Raw genomic sequence first — 12,338 nt, 5'->3', positions numbered from 1 at the left:
AATTATTTGTAAGGTGCGTCAGAGGTGCGTTATCAACAGAGAAAACATGGAATTTGAACGATTTGGGGATATTTTACAAAGTGAAGAAATTCCAATACCAGCAACATCCCAGTATTCTATTTCCGCAGTATTCACAATTCTGTTGCCACTTTGAAAGACAATGGGACAGTCCTGAAATCATTAATCCCTGAAAAAACAGCTTTCAACATCTTCTCCAGCCCATCAGCCTGACCAACCTTACCATAGCAGAAGTTGAGACCACCTCACAGACACATACCACAATGACCCCCCCCCCCTTCCCCCAGCCAAAGCACAACTCTGTCCATCAAAGTGAGAGACGTAAACAGGGTATTTAATAGATTCATACAAAGCAGCCGGACCAGACTCCGTCTCCTCATCCCCAGTGTTTAACAACATCTTCAACACCTCACTGGAGATATGCCATGTGCCAACCTGCTTCAAGACCTCCACCATCATCCCTGTCACCAAAAAACCTAGGATCATGGGACCTAATGACTACAGACCTGTTGCTCTGACACCTGTAGTCAAGAAGTTATTAGAGCACATCATGCTGTCCCACCTAAAATCCATCACAGATCCTCTTCTGGACCCTCTGCAGCTTGCCTACAGAGCCAACAGGCTCCCCTGTAACCTACGCTAGGATCCTGCTTGTGGAATAGCTCCACTTTCAACACTATCGTCCCATCTCTGCTACATGAAAAGCTCTCGCAGCTGAGCATGCCTGACTCCACCTGCAGGTGGACTTCCTGACTGGCAGGAGGCAGCACGTAAAATTAAGAAAATATGTCTCTGACTCCTGGACTATAAATACTGGCTCACCCCAAAGCTGTGTTCTTTCTCCTCTGCTTTTCTCCCTATAAACCAACAGCTGTACCTCTAATCACCAGACTGTCAAACTCTTGAAGTTTGTGGATGACACCACCCTCATTGAGTTCATCTCTGAGGGGGAAGAGTCTGCTAACAGAAGGGAGATTAGCCACCTAGTGACCTCTTACAGCAGGAACAACCAAAAGCTCAATACAGAAAAAACATTGGAGATGGTGGTAGATTGTAGGAAGAACTCAGCACCTCCCACCCTTGTCACTCTGTGTGACTCATCTGTCACAACTGTAGACTCCTTCCGCTACCTGGGAACCACCACCAACCAGGACCTCAAGTGGGAGTTGAACATAAACTCTCTAGTTAAAAAAGCACAAAAATGAATGTACTTTCTACGGCAGTTAAGAAGTACGGAAGAAGTTCAACCTACCAAACGCTATGATAGTGCACTTCTACACCTCCATTGTTGAGTCTATACTCACCTCCTCCATTACCATTAGGTACTCTGCTGCCAGTGGCGAAGACAAGAGCAAAATACAGAGTGTCATTCGCTCTGCTGTGAATGTGGCTGCAATCTACCACCTCTTCAGGACCCTAAAGCGGGCAGTTTTGATGGTATCTGACCCTTCTCATCCCGGACACAAACGTATTGAGGCAGTCCCCTCTGGCAAAAGGCTGCAGTCTCACTCACTCATTTTCTACCGCTTATCCGAACTACCTCGGGTCACGGGGAGCCTGTGCCTATCTCAGGCGTCATCGGGCATCAAGGCAGGATACACCCTGGACGGAGTGCCAACCCATCACAGGGCACACACACACTCTCATTCACTCACACAATCACACACTACGGACAATTTTCCAGAGATGCCAATCAACCTACCATGCATGTCTTTGGACTGGGGGAGGAAACCGGAGTACCCGGAGGAAACCCCCGAGGCACGGGGAGAACATGCAAACTCCACACACACAAGGCGGAGGCGGGAATCGAACCCCGACCCTGGAGGTGTGACGTGCTAACCACTAAGCCACCGTGCCCCCTAGGCTGCAGTCTATAAAGACTAAACATTCACACCACAAAAACACTATCTTTCCTTCCGCAACTGGCCTAATCAACATCATCCAGGACGCAGCATGGTCTGTTATTCGCCACCTTGGATATTAATAAACTACCCCACCACTGCTCAGATACATTACATTAAAGGTGCCCTTCCACACAAAACCGTTTTTACTTGTATTTTTTGATATGTGTTAGGTCCATATGTGTTTGTGTTGTGTCGTGAATGTGAAAATGAACTGCTACCTCCCCGGTCAGTTCTAGCCACTTAAAAGAAATAAGGGGAGAAATCAGGTCAGTTGGAAAAGCTGCTCAGTGTGACGTAGTAATGATTGAGCTCATTACTATTCATGAGCTCTCCCACTTGAGACCGCGCCCCCAGAATTCGTGTAGCTCAGTGAATTTCCTATACAGCAAGGATGGCTGAACGTCAACGGGCTTGTGAAGAAGCCATTCTGCCGCAATTCAAGGTGATTGTAAATAAATTTCCTCTAGCCTAGGCTACTTATTGCGCTGGGTGAATGAATAGTCATGCTCTCATATCCCCTAGCGGTTAGCCAATCGGAGCCAAGCAGCATAGCTCATTTGAATATTCTTGAAAAATGGCGCAAATCGAGCTGAGTCTTCCTGCAGGCTTTCTATACCACACTAGAATGGCTTGGAACAAGGTAACCAAGGCATTATTTCCACAAAAAAATGTTACGGAGTCCATGGTAAACTTCAGACATTACCACAAAAGTAATGAAATACGTGTGGCAGGGCACCTTTAATGACTGTTATAATGCACCTTCCTTTCTCACATTTACATTTTAATTTGCACATCTATATTTGAATTTGCACATCTTTACTTCAATTTGCACATTTATATTTCAATTTGCACATACAGCTGTCTATTATTTATGTGTTCATGTCTTACCATTGCCTATATGTTTACACTGTGGAGCTCCTGTACTAGAAAAAATTCCTCGTATGTGAATACATACTTGCCAATAAAGACCTTTCTGAGTTCTGATTCTGATTTCTGACATTGGTCCACTATTGCATATCCTGCACTAATGTAAAGTTTATTTTTTTCTTTCAGTTATAATATACAAATCATTTCTAATTGTATATTTGCATTGACCACTTTTCACATCCTGCATTAGTGTACAATTCATTCTTGTTTACATCCAATTGCTTGTTTTGTAAATCTTTATGTTTATACACATTATTATTATTATTATTATTATTATTATTATTTTAACATTTGTTTTTAAGTTCTCTATTATTTAAGTTCTCTATTATTACTATTGCACCAAGCCAAATTTCAAGACATGATTCTGATTCTGAGCTTTTATCACGACAGTTAGCAAGAATTACAGCAGGCTTAATACTAACCCCTGGTGTACGCTACTCGTCATTAACGGCACTCGGAGTACAACATGGCGTCCACCTACAGCCGAGAATGGAGAGCGGTGTGCGAGAAATTTCGCCGAGCCCAAGATCTTTCCGAAATCGAATCGCGAAATGATCCAGAAAACGACCCTTTCCGATCTAAATACAAAGCCAGGGAGCTGTTAAAGGAGATCCACTGTGCGGTTAAGAATTTCGAGGTGGACGACGGTGAGAACGAGGGCCAGGAGGCGGACGGACAGATTGGAGAAATCGTGGACGGGGAGGCGATAAACAGAGGAGTCAATAAGGTCCATGCGGGCGACTCAACAGCAGGACTCAGAGCAGCTAAACTCGGTGTGATTGCCTATCACCTTGGTGTGAACCATATCGAAACCGAGGAGCTTTCAGCTGGTGAAGAGTATTTAACAAACTGTATGAAATCACTGGATGAGTGCACGGTAACACGGGAAAACGTCTCTCTCAACATACAAGTCTTGGTAACTAGCCTGTTTTTTTTTTTTTTCTCTCCATTGCCCAACATTCGGATCACTGGCTGCACTCGAACCTTAACACCGCTTCCTTACTATCTATTCCATGTAAACAAAAAGCACCTTTTAGTGCCTTAGTATGCTGGTTTAGTGTAGACATGGCAACCCGCTAGCTTGCCGCTCCTTGTGACGTCATAATGCTTTCAATAGGATAGTGGGAATTTGAGAGGTATCTGCGGATCCTTTGTTTTTGATTGATTTGTATTTCCTTTTTTTTTTTCCCCTCCTTTTCTTTCAGAACCAGCTTGGCATCTTATGGGCCGGACGAGACGAATCCGAGACAGCTCAAGGCTTTTTAGAAACGGCTGAGTCAGTTTACGTTCGCTACATGAAAGAGGTGACGCAGCCAGACCTCATGCATATTGTACTGCATCACACTGACATACACTGATACATAGCTTTTATATGTATGGGATAGTTTATTTACAGTTGTTATGCACTGCAGCGTGATACATATACGCGTCTTTTAATAGAGAGTGCTGTGTTTTGTGGTATGTTTTGTATTTCTACGTCAGTCTTGAAATGCCACTGGTACTGGGGACAGACTTGCACTTGCGCATCCTTATTACAGATGAGCTGACGCTTGCTTGGAGTTTATGGGGTTTGTAGTAAAATAAATGAATAAAAAGGCAGATATGACAATCTTAATCCACGTCTGCATTCTTTAGTCTTTAATGCATTCGTTGCCTTTATCCAGACATATAATAATAGTCATAATAATGCTCTATACACAGGATTTACAATGTATATGTTGTTTATTTGTGCCCTGATCCTTGTGATAGAGATATAACAGAAGGATGTGATACGCAAATGAGCCCTCTTACTAATGACTCGTTTTTTGTTTGCGCTGAGAATAGAGAGTCATTTAGAATTGTTTAAGAGGGGGATTTCTGTGGATTTTTTTTTTTTAAGAAACTATGACTGCAAAAATCCTGAATATTTACCTGTAGTGCTTCATGTTTTCACTAAATGGGTGAAATCTAATGTAAGCCTCTTCCATGGTCTGTGCGTTCAAGATCAGGGTCCGGAGCAAACACAACCCTCTCCAAAATAAAGTGCTTAATAAAGCTGAATGAATAAAAAAGGCATTATTATAGGGACATTATAGGGGTATCTTGTTCAAGATCTACAACTTACATAATGTTGGAGTAAGTGAGAGTTTGAGAGAAAGTGTGGGGGACGTCATAATTTAAATTTAGGTAATAAACAAGAATTCACAGTGGTTTAGGTTAAATCATGTATTGGAAGCTATGCATGGATGATATGAACGATTGAATATTCTATGTTTAACATGCTAGGATGGCCAACCGCCTTTGGATTTGATAGATTTCTTTGTGCTTGAAGAAGATGCACCATCCCAACAAGAGAAAATAAGGAGGTAAGATGCTTCTTATATGCATTTTATTTCTAATCAAGATGTTTTTACTGAGTTCTCTTTTATAATGTTTATTTTATCTGTTCATTTTGATCAGATTTGAAATGGCGTACACGCACACACTTTATTATCTGGCTCAAGTGTATAAAAATATGGGTCAGTATGAGAGAGCAGGACAGTATTGTCACAGCACATTGCAGAGGCAGCTGAAGTTCAGCCCGTTTGTGCCAGTGGATTGGGCCATCAACGCTGCCACGCTGTCACAGTATTATATTACCAAGGTAAGTTTAAAAAATTATTTTAATGCAGGTCTTTTATATGTACAGATAGACCATAAATCATTTCGTTTAAATTTAAGTTTTAGTTTTGCACATTTTATTTCCACAAAATTCTGAATACTGGCTTTATTTTTCATGATCCAATTCTCTCAGGAAGAGCTTGGCTGTAACCTCAGTTTATTTTAAACACAACCTTTTAAACATTTCCACCTCTTAACCAGATGACATTTCCGAAAGGTTGAGCAGACCAATGTCCGTCAGAGGAAACTAATGAAACATGTTTTCTGTGGCCTGCTTTTCTAAAGTAAACTTCTGTGTGTAAACTTCTGTCTTTAAATAAACCAAGTGTGATCATCACCAGCTTCTCACCTATGCTTTTACTCTCACTTTCATTCCATCTAACTACTGCACGTTTTTCCTTTTCCCCTCGTAGTCTAGCAGATTCACAACGAATTACATAACGGAATAAAAGTAGACGTTACTCTTAAACACTAATTCCATAATAACTACTCTTTAATTTGTTTTGCTGATGTGTTTTTTTTTAGTCACGATACATGGAGGGACGACACTGTTTGGCTGCAGCCAGTGTCATCTCTGGCCTGGAGGAAATCCCTTCAGAAGCTGCTGCCAAAGAAAGTAGGTTTAATGTCTTAAGATCTGAACTCTTCACGTTGCCTGCATTTTAATTTTCTCTTACAGTTAGTGTTTACTAGCACTAAGTCTGTAGAAACGAACCATTGTCGTCAGACAGAATTGAAACCCCACATTTATGAGTAATTGTGATTATTATATGAAGACAGTGGGATCACATAACGGTAAACACAACATGTAAGGAACAAAGCACACTGTTTTAGGGAACTGTGACTGGGTGGTATGAATTAACTGGATGCAAAGCCGTCACAACCGTGAAGTTGAATGTTTTCCAATAACAGCACTTTCTGCAAGGTTTTATTTCTCACAAACCAGATTAATTTGCTGGGATGTCATACATTTTATTCTTTTATGGTTCCACTTAATGTTGTGGAAAATCCATGAAATCAGATAGTGCCTGTTATTACATATAACCGCTGCTGTATAAACAGGCGTTTCCTCACCAGCCTCTGTTTATTTCTCTCTCTTGAAGTTAATAAGAGAGAAAAATGCGACTGAGTCATGCGACTGAGAAACTAAACGTTATGAATGAATTAGTGTATCTACTTATCTTTTGATTCTTAGAAAAGAATGCAAACCATGCTAAATAAACATGTCCTTACAGAGCACTTTACCATATCCACAATGACGTGTATTTTAATCTGTTTAGGTGGACCACCTACAATGCACGTTCCTGCGAATTTTGCAATAGAAATAATAATATTAGAACAATTTATTAATATAACCAATGGCTGAGCAGTGCTATTGTAGAAAATCACCCAAGGCAATCAGAATCAAGCTTCCAGCAGTGCTGTGTATTTCATCATCATCATAATAATAATAATAATAATAATAATAATAATTCTAATAATAATAATTATTATTAGTATTTTTTTATTAAAAAATATAAATAATATATTTTGTCTCTCAGGTTCACACCAGTGTATCATTGTTTTATAACTGTCTTATGTTTTCTTATAAACCAATATAATAACAATTTTCCTGTTGATGTGCAACTTCAAACTTCATTTGTGTCTTTGGCAGGTGAAGCTGAATGTGAAAAACGTGAGCAGTTGCTTCAGAAAAGAGCTGAAATTGCAAGGTGCTGGATCAAATACTGCCTTAATCTGTTACAAGATGCGAGAAAGCTTCTGGAGGTAATTTTGCTCCACTCACATTAACAGGTAGAAACGTGTCTTTAGACTGTTGTTGTCAAATGAATCAGAATATTTTCACTTCTATCTTCAGGACAACATTGGAGAGTTGGACCTGGACCGACAAGAAGAGCTGCAAAGAGCCAGACGAGATGAGGAGGAAGAAGAGAAAGGAAAAAGGACAGCATTTATCTTTGATTCTGCTGACACGTTCGATTCCATTTGCAGCCTGGAGGAGAAGGTGAACTGCCAATTTCCATTGAACTTCGAAGAAGCCCGGGCTGTATTTCTGGTGGGTCAAAGCTATGTGACGCAGGCCAAGGAGTATTTTGAGATAGATGGTCACGTAACAGACCACACTGAGATCATCCAGGATCACAGCGCTCTTTTTAAGGTCCTGGCCTTTTTTGAGGAGGACCTGGAGCGTCGATGCAAGATGCACAAGCGACGTGTGGACATGCTTGAGCCCATCTGCAAGGAGCTGAACGCTCAGTTCTACTTACTGATCTGCCGCCAGTTGCAGTTCGAACTCGCTGAGACCTTCTATGCAATGATGGACCTAAAACTGGCTGTGGCAGAAAAGCAGGACCAGCCAGATGCACACACGATAAAGAAGTTTAACCACTTATGCTCAGAATCCATCAAATACTTCCAGATGTTCCTTGACTCTATTCGCTCCCCAGAGGGCAAGTTTCCTGAAAAACTCGAAGATGACGTGCTGAGACCGGCCCTGGTTGCTAAGTTTCGTATTGCTCGACTTCAGTCCAAGATCATCTCAGGAAACCAGGCCACTCAACTGGAGAATCTCAGCCTCTCGTTGGAGTCGTACAACTTTGTTGTGCAGTATTGTGAGATGCACCCAGAAGCCAGGAAAGCTGTGGAAATCGAACTGGAGCTGAGTGAAGAAATGGTGTCCCTTCTCCCTATGAAGATTAAAAGAATAGAGAGTACAGTTGCTTCCTCCAGCTAAGCTGAAATAGTGATCACTTTGTAAAGAAAGTTACAGACTATAATAAGAGCTCACATGGAAATAAAACACTACACTTATTCCACTTTAACTTTAAAGCATTGTTACAGAACAGAATATACACTTATATCAGTCTTCATGTTTGTCACAGCCTATTTTCCCAGTCTGCTCTAGCTGTGCATTAATTCACTTTTGCTTGAACAAACCTTGGAGCAAACTAGCATTGGGAGCCTTTTCCCTGTACCTTCTTGGCTAAACTGCATGATTATCACTAATTTATTTAATGGTACAGTACATTGACATGTCTATCACATCATGCTCAATGCTAAATATGATATAACTGTTAAATGCATTTATGCTTAATAAATAAATCTATTTGTTAACAATATCCATATTTCTCATTCTAATTTATATGACACAACATTCTCAATGTTCTGAACGAGCTGGAATTGTCACCTGAGTGCTTTGTGGGCAACAGTGTTATGCCGTGGAAGACGTTTCAGCTCTAGTGTCCACCAACTCCTGGGATACCCGTCATCCTGAACACAAAGCTAACGTTTATAACATGATTATTAGTTTACAAATCATCTTTAGTCTCTTGTAGTACTTACATTTGCTAAGATGTTTATTTGATTATTAGTTTGTTCTCAGAATTGTGGTAAACCCTTGTTATATCTGCATGATGACTAATGGGGGAGCTCTGCTTCTGTCTCTGGCTCATTTCTAACTGATAATTGCTTTTCTGTGGATTGGGGACTATTACACACAATTTAAACATGCTGTTTGGTTCTTCAGAGCAGACAGACTCAAACAGGTTTCTATTATTAAGGTGCGATGTAATCTAACTAGTTGTTAGGAATTATATGTTATTGGGCTTTCTGTCTTGTTTATTATCAGCTGAATACAGACACATCTGCTGTTGTACTGACGCATTGTTCCTGGAAATTACCAAAATTGTTCAGCAAATATTTCTGGATTTTTTTTTTTTTTAAAGTTAATTGGAATCAACCTGTTTTTTCCCCCTTCATTTTTAGTTCACCATAATTCTTGGAAAAAACTTTGAATACTGTACTGTGAATACAAGTGGTTTGAAGGATAAAATTAAAGCTAGGTTCAAACATACACCGATTTTATTACTGCATGTAGCCAGTCGCTCTCCTATGAAGACTTATTATTGGTTGGTTATCAGTGGGTGGCGCAACTAGCATTGCATTTTTGCCTAACCAAGTCTCTCTGAATTTGCATAAACTTTTCTTGACTTTGTCACAGTACCCGACACACCCACGTCTAGTTATCAATGGAAGCTGTCACTCATATCACCGGAAGTCACCAGCTTTCATTGAAAATGAATGATCTCCAGTCGCTTTCTTGCTGTGAGTCTATATGTGTGAAAATGTGTGAAGAAATTTTTATTTTGCTCAGATGTCTCTCAGGGGGGACTGGAGCTTTCCTTCTAGTTTAACAGGGTTTTACTACACAGAATTTTGTTTATAAGCATTCTAGCATAATGCACTGTGTATAATGCTTCATGAATATTCTTTATCAAACTCAAGGAGGCATATCATGACCTGTAACTTTAACTGATTCAGCCATGATTCAGAATCTTGGAATGATGAAATGTCTATACAGCAGTTAAACCGCTACCAACAATTTAATGTCATCTTACCTTCCATGTCTTGTTTTTGTTTGTGATTCATCTTGTTTTAGAGGACATAATCTTTTTGTTTATAAAGGATTATATTGTACTTTTGTGTGTGTAAATGAATTGCTTAAAATCAGCTTCACTAAAAGTATGATTTCTATTAGTGTGCATTTTTGCATATCTTATGACTCAGGATTAATACTATAAATTTGTAAAAATACCAGAACGTATATAAGCTTTTTTTTTATTACTAACAAGATCAACTGAAGTAATGTATGATAATGGAAACCAAAGACTGCTTTCTTTTGCGACAGGGTTTTAGAGACAGAAATCCCCATAGTTTCAGTTGTGAAAAAAAGAAAAGAAGCTGCTGATTTGTTGTTTCCATTGCTCTCAGCATCATAACGTAATGCAGTTGTCTACATCATCCTTACAGGGGAAATGGATTAAACAGACTCTTTTTTTTTTGCTGTCTGATGCGACATGACTGAAGTCCTTGACTGAAGCCGTACCCAAACAAATTATACTAGCTTCAGGTGGCTACTCAAAATTATACCTAAAGAATGAGTAATACCAGGTATTGTCCATAAGACCGGGTTTGTCTAGAGAAACAGATGCAATTTACCATTATAACTACAGTCCTCTTTCAAAGTATTGAAATAGCCTATGAATCCTATTTTCTATCCTTTTTTTTTTTTGCTGTACACTGAAGAGTTGAGATGATAGCATTTCAGCTTTCTGAGATTTCCTGAGATTTACATCTAGAAAAATGTTTTTGAACCAACAGACTTTTGATGTAATAAAAAATATGAACACGTGAGTGACAAGATTGATTGTTTAAACAGATTTTAGCTCTGAATTGTCTACTCTTGGTCTGAGGCCTGGGTTTTGCCTGTGAAAACTATACTTATTGTTAAAAAGCATAAACCATCATTAAAACTATAAAGCTGTCTAAAGTGAGAAAATTCTGAATCAGTGTCATTTTGCCTTAATTGGTCATAGCAAACATTTGGAATGTGCTGAAAAAGAAAGACAGCACTGGTGTACTAACAACCAAACTTCGACCAGGTTCACAACAGACAGTGACATCACAATCCACTGTTCATACACAAACCTCTTATTGGCAGCAAAAATTAGAAGGCTAGATGGGATTTCACAAAGAACATCAGAAGTCTACACCACCTGCAAATGATGGAAAGGCCAAAATTCACATTTACATTTACAGCATTTAGCAGACACTCTTATCCAGAGTGACTTACATTTTTATTTCAGTTTATACACCTGAGCAATTGAGGGTTAAGGGCCTTGCTCAGGGGCCCAGCAGTGGCAACTTGGTGGACCTAGGATTCGAACCAATGACCTTCCGATCAGTAGTCAAACACCTTAAACACTGAGCTACCACATCCCTAAAATGGAAAGGATCTGTTCATGGTCCAAAACATTGATCAAACACAGTGGATTTAGTGCCATGGCTGCTTCTGGAACAGGATCATTGATCTTAATTGATTATGTACAGTAGCTCATGATATTAGCAGCAGAATGAATTCAGAAGACTACAGAAACATTCTGTGTGCCAATTTACAGAGTAATACTGATCTTCCTATCTAACTTTATCATGCAGCAAGACAATGATCTTACACTGCCAACAAAACAAAAGGACTTCATTGGGGAAGAAGTGAAAGGTGTTGGACTGGCCAAGCCAATCACCAGACGTTAATCGAATTGAACAGTGTTTCACCTCCTGATGAGGAGACTGAAAGGAGAAAGCCCCCTAAAACAAGCAACAGGCAAAAGATGCTGTGGTACATGACTGGAACCACAAAGTATCACCAATGAAGAATGAAACAGTTTGGTGATGTCAGTGGGCCTGTTTGATGTGGTTATTACAAGCAAGGAATATGCAACAAATTATTCCAAGTTATTTATTGAACATCTGTTCTAATTTTTGCTTGAACACATCTAGATGTAAATATCAGGAAATTAAAGCTGAAATTCTGATTTAGCATTTCATGTTCTTCATCTGATCGCAAATCCAAATGTATTCAGTCTATAGCAGAAACAAACAAAAACAAGTACTCTTTAACTGAGCAACAAGTACTCTGGAACTGAGGAACTGTATTTAGCATCCAGAAAAACAGATACAGTGCTACTGACCGGGAGGTTGGGTAATTAGTCTCCAAATATTGAGTAACAATTTTCCTTCACAATCTCAGACCAACGTTCTTCAGTAATACACAGAAAGAGTTTTCTTGTGTTGATGTTTGCAGTTTTGGATGAATGAGGGCTATTTGGCCATTTGGAAATTTGGAAGCTTTTCTTTTTCTTCCCCTTTAGAAAGAGACTTCACTTTACCAATTGAAATAAACTGTCCAAGAATTTAAATCATCAAGAAAATGAAAGATTAACTTTATTGAGTTCATAGGCCTTCTCTTGCCCTCTTTTATCAAGCTAATACAATTAATAATGAAAAGATTGG

The 12,338-nt window shown here is 39.5% G+C and overlaps 1 protein-coding gene across 1 annotated transcript; it reads left to right on the top strand.

Annotated features, from left to right (window-relative positions):
- The first annotated feature begins 3,278 nt into the window (after positions 1-3,278).
- On the top strand, positions 3,279-8,608 carry kifbp (kinesin family binding protein). Its single transcript, XM_060872880.1, has 7 exons — positions 3,279-3,765; positions 4,055-4,153; positions 5,115-5,194; positions 5,289-5,472; positions 6,015-6,105; positions 7,144-7,256; positions 7,348-8,608. Exons 1-7 carry the CDS (start codon positions 3,316-3,318, stop codon positions 8,221-8,223), a joined length of 1,893 nt encoding a protein of 630 aa, XP_060728863.1. The 5' UTR covers positions 3,279-3,315; the 3' UTR covers positions 8,224-8,608.
- Positions 8,609-12,338: the final 3,730 nt, after the last annotated feature.

Source organism: Tachysurus vachellii, chromosome 6 (genome assembly GCF_030014155.1).
Source record: "Tachysurus vachellii isolate PV-2020 chromosome 6, HZAU_Pvac_v1, whole genome shotgun sequence".
NCBI lineage: Eukaryota > Metazoa > Chordata > Actinopteri > Siluriformes > Bagridae > Tachysurus > Tachysurus vachellii.
The sequence above is the reverse complement of the archived record's forward strand: the minus strand, read 5'-3'. Positions and strand labels throughout refer to the sequence as shown.